General features: G+C 46.6%; 1 protein-coding gene across 1 annotated transcript in view; it reads right to left on the reverse strand.

Moving 5' to 3' along the window:
- Positions 1-5,000, reverse strand: part of galnt18b (UDP-N-acetyl-alpha-D-galactosamine:polypeptide N-acetylgalactosaminyltransferase 18b) — a 55,629-nt gene that overhangs the window by 17,887 nt on the left and 32,742 nt on the right. Inside the window, exons 5-6 of the mRNA XM_083691141.1 lie at positions 4,128-4,325; positions 3,754-3,868 (exon numbers count right to left, since the gene is read on the reverse strand). Of these exons, the coding sequence (XP_083547267.1) occupies positions 3,754-3,868; positions 4,128-4,325 (313 nt within the window). The remainder of the gene's footprint in view (positions 1-3,753; positions 3,869-4,127; positions 4,326-5,000) is intronic.

Genomic DNA, 5,000 nt, shown 5'->3' on the forward strand with positions numbered 1-5,000 from the left:
AGTACAGAAAACATTACCATTACCATCATCATCATCATCATCATCATCATCATCATCATTATTGTCATCATCATCCATACTCAGCCCTTGGTCCTCATCACTTGGGACTGGGCATGGACACATCAGACAGACAGTCAAGTATGGTCAAGACGCACATCTTTTACTGGGGTGCAGGGCAGAGAAAAGTCAGTACAGAGTGAATAAAGCCTGCATTCTCAAATGCTCCACCACGTACCTTTATTAAAGATCAACCTGAACACCTGACCAACATCCTTGTCGGATGGAAACGATGTTTGTTTAATAAAGGTACGTGGTGGAGCATTTGATTCTGTTCCACACATCAGACAGGCAGACAGACAGGCAGGCAGACAGACAGACACACAGACAGACATGCCCTTTTCAGTAAAGTGCCAAATTCTTCCTTCTTACAAAACACCTTCTGCAGCAAAACACTTCTCTCCCAACCCACGGTCTCACCCTCTCCTCCACATCACAGAGGAATTGTATGAGGGCGTACGGGAGTTATGCATCCCTGAGCAGACAACGTACACAAGCACCAGTGAGAATAAGCTATGAAATACTTTCCTAACCATACATCGTGTGTCAACATTGTGTACAAGAACTTCAACACAGCCTTGATTCTAACCTACACCGTACGACTGTGTTTGCAATCAATCAAAAACTGTCTTCAGGCTAGTTATGCTGTCTTCAAAGCCTGTGGAGCTTATCAACGGTCTATCATTTTGGACTTCTGACATTTGCAGTACATGATTTATGTGTAACTGACTATATGATCGTTCATTCTGGGCAGCCTACGTAGATGTGTGATGCAGTCTGAAAATACACTAGCAGTACTTGCACGTACAGTACAGTGGAAGTGAATGTCCTATATCTACGTTGATTATGTTATCTTGCTTACACAGAACACAAATTGTATACAGTTTTGGACTGGAATCTAAATGCATCTCAGTCTTGTTATGTTTTATAGTGACAATGTTATGTTTTCCATATATATTATACACAACTTTTAGAAAACTGTGTACGAGTGCATAACATTGCCATGTCCGCTTTATAAGCACATCATTCAGTGAATCCAATCTGCTTGGCAGTGGTGTGTGATTCATTCCTCCAAATTGACAGTCGGAACAGCAGCAATAACTGGGTCCACCTCCAACATTTGCACGTGTTCTGAAATAGGATACGCGACATTGCCACACTTTCTCACCCTCCAGCGCAACCGCAATCAACTTTTTTTGGTGCTTTATGTTTCTGTTTTATTGCAGAAAGCCACTTCAGGGATTATACTTTTTCAATAATATAATTAAGACTTGGCCAGCCACTGCTCTGTTTTTCATCAAAAAGGACATAAACAACTTGTGCCCTGGAGCGGCAAACTATGGCTTCTGTAGTCAGCAATCCTCTTGTCTATTCCGTACTCTCAGAAGACATCCTGAAAGCCTAAGTAGCACGCTGGGAAGGGTTATATCAGAACTCTGACACACATTACAAATGAATGAATACCATTCATTATCATACTCCCGCATTCAAATACCTTTGTTTGATTTGATTGTTGTTTATGGGATTAGCTGAGCTCTTATTATGATAGACTGAGAGGAGGGGTGCAGCTGTTCCTGGCGTTTCATCCCGATATAAAAGGGCCAGGACAGGCCCCCAAAGATGAATCCAGGCCTGGATAACAGAGTTCCCCTGCAGTCTTGGCCTTGTGTGTGAGCGTCTCTGTGAGAGTCCTTTAGAGCTGTACTGGTGTCAGCCAAAGTGTGGCCAGGCAGGTGGTCTGCAGGCAGGACCAATATGCTGCAGGCACAGAGGCAGACAGACAGACAGGCAGGCAGGCCGGAACCTGCTGGAGCTCAGTGGGGCAGCTGATCTTGGGCCAGTGCCAAGGCCTCTGTGGGCTCCAGTTCTGCATCTGCCTGCCTGCCTGCCTGCCTGCCTGCCTGCCTGCCTGCCTGGACATCAGTCCACACAGCCAGGACCCACGGTTGCAGGCTAGGTCACATTAACACTCCAGTCAGGGGTCACTTCCTCTAGGACTCAGCCCAGCCAACCACAGCCAACACACCAGCATGGGACTCACATCCGGAGGGAGTATTTCCGCAGTATCTATTCTTGGAGATGAAGTAAACCAAAATGATTTGTCAACTGTTTGTACATGGGGATATGCAACTAAGTCGCTGATGTATTATGTGTGTGATAAAATCACCAATGTTTTCGGGAGAAAAGCAATCAGCGGGTTCCATTATCAAGCCTGAGCTTCTAAAAGCATGTCATTTCTGGGGGAAAATGACTTATGGGACTAATCTCCCTCTCTTTCCTGAAGAGTGACTGATGATTACATCTCTCTCATTAGCGCCGATGGATATTTCCACGTTCGCCGTTGTCCCATTGTAAGCCCCCTCCCTCTGTCTGAAACTGCAGTGTTATCTACTGAGTACAGCTGGAGGAGGTCTGTCTGTCTGTCTGTCTGTCTGTCTGTCTGTCTGTCTGTCTGACTCTCTACCTGTCTGTCTGTTTGTCTGTCCCCTGTCTGTCTCTGTGTCTGTCTGTCCCCTGCCTGCCTGCCTCTGTCTGTCTGTCTGTCTGTCTGTCTATCTGTCTGTCTGTCTGTCTGTCTGTCTGACTGTCTACCTGTCTGTCTGTCCCCTGCCTGCCTGCCTCTGTCTGTCTGTCTGTCTGCCTGCCTCTGTCTGTCTGTTTGTCTGTTTGTCTGCCTGCCTGCCTGCTTGTCTGCCTGTCTGCCTGCCTGCCTGTCTGTCTGTCCATCCTCTGTCCAGTTCTGGGAGTTATTGAAGGAGTTCTCTGTATGTCAGTCTGTCTGCCTGTCCAACCTCTGGGTGTTATTGTAGCAGTTGATTGCTGTATTAGGGCTGTCCTACAGTATGTACTGTACAGTGAATGTGTCAGTGTTATTATTAGCCTTCCCCGGGGATGCCTGCGCCTTCTCTGGCCCATCTGCTCATGGTGCTGCCGAGCTCCACACTGACTCTGTCAGCTATAGCTACAGCTATAGGTACAGTACAGCCAGTCGCACATCGCAGACGAGGGATGTGTCCTGCACTCCCTGTGACGGGCCCGGCAAATAACTTTGATGGGAAAATAAAGAGTCGGAACAACTGACACAGGCGATACACAGCTCAAGAGGAGACTTCAGAGAGGTATTCATTTAAACCTGCCGCTGTTTCTAAGGGAAGCAGATAGATAAAGACAAGCAAAGAGGCCTTGCCAAGACAGAGAGAGAGGACGCCTGTGACAAATACAGGACATACTGGGTTGTGCCGTGACTGAACAGGGAGTAGGCTTGACGAGACAAGGTGAGAGGAACACTGAAGAACACAACGGACACCAATCAGAGCCGTGTTCCGAGACGTCAAGGTGTCGACGTAGCCCTGCTACGGACTCTCTTCGTCTCCTACTTCACGAAGAAGTGAAGGGGCCTCGCAGAGTCGGGGAGAGAGAGAGGAAAAGGAACTGCTTCAGTTGGGGGTGGTAGTTATCTTATAGTTATCTTATCTTCAGCCCACTTCACCTTGTTAATGTGTTCCAATTACATGCAGGACACTGCTTGAAAGCCAAAGGACACTCCAGCAGTGAGTCTGAGGGGCAGACACTGAGGTGAGCCTGCCAAAAACAGTGAGGGTCATTATCATTGTTAATTCTCCAGGATCAAAGCCATTATCTAAATGAACAGTGCCCCCGTGTGTGTCCCTGCCGGGAAACGACAGCATTACTCACCCTGACACCCAGCTCCACGTTCTCTCCGCCGTACACCTCCATGCCCTCGTCCAATAGGCCGATCTCCTCGAAGTACAGTCTGTCCACCACGAAGCAGCCTATCAGAGCAGGGCTCCTGGAAGGGCAAACAAAGGGAGCAAAGAAATGTAGAAAACACAATTCCAGGACAGCAGTGATACACTAGCACCAAATAATGACACTGTAATCTGGATAGTTAACAAGAAGCATAAATGCACTTTGTGTGTCAATAAAACAACCAGTTTTCACCAGCGGTTTGCCTTTCATAGACTCCAACATTCAGCCTGGGTACAAGAGCTCCACAAGAATTCAATGTTCCATCTATTTTTGGGTTATCCTAAGTCTATATACTTTACTTGATAGGAGCGCTGTTGTTGGCCTGGTGCCACCAGGACTTGGGTGGGTTGAGGTATCGGCACCACAGCTCCCAGTCGAAGCCCTGGGCAGACAGCGGGTACTCTTCAATCTCAAACGTGTCGTATTTGATGTTATCAAACGACGGAGAGATTATGCGAGTTCGGTCCTCCATAATTCTCATGAGAACCGGCTCAGCCCTTCAAACACAAAGGTAGAATGTAATTAGCTAGGAATATATGAGAAGCCATTGGAATTACTTTGCTACACATGTTAATGAGGACCATGTACATACAATATATGAAAACAGCAATGTGATTAACACATGAAGTGTGAGTTGTGTAATGATGAAGTAGGTCTAGTGTTCATATTTCCATTAAAAAATAAATCACAAAAGACAAGACAACGCATATACACTAGGTCACATTGCTGCATTACTGGTAACTGAAGGCTTATTCAAACCATGCAACAATAATTGTGTTTGCCAGAGAACAACTTGAGTGGGCGACTGTATCTATATTGTCTTGTAAACAAACCATGCAATAAGGTTATCCTGCAAAGTGCTGAAACAATGAAACGTACGTCGCACTGCAGATCTGAGTAAAGCCATTCCTGAGGGGCTCTATTCCTGCTCCGTAGGTTTAATACCGTATCAGCACAGATTAAAAGCAGAAATATTTTGGATGTTGTTCAAATTCCCTTCTGACAGATTTGGGTCAGATGCTGCTGAGAACGCAATTAGATGCTATGATGAGAACTCCGGAGACCGCTGATCATCTCACCCCAGGGAGAGATGGGTAAGGCCCTGGCCTCAGACTCCATCGTCATAGGCAACATGCCCGGGCTAAAACAGACTCGCCGTTTATCCGTATCAG

The sequence above is a fragment of the Argentina silus genome, assembly GCF_951799395.1.
Source record: "Argentina silus genome assembly, chromosome: 19".
Classification (NCBI taxonomy): Eukaryota; Metazoa; Chordata; class Actinopteri; order Argentiniformes; family Argentinidae; genus Argentina; species Argentina silus.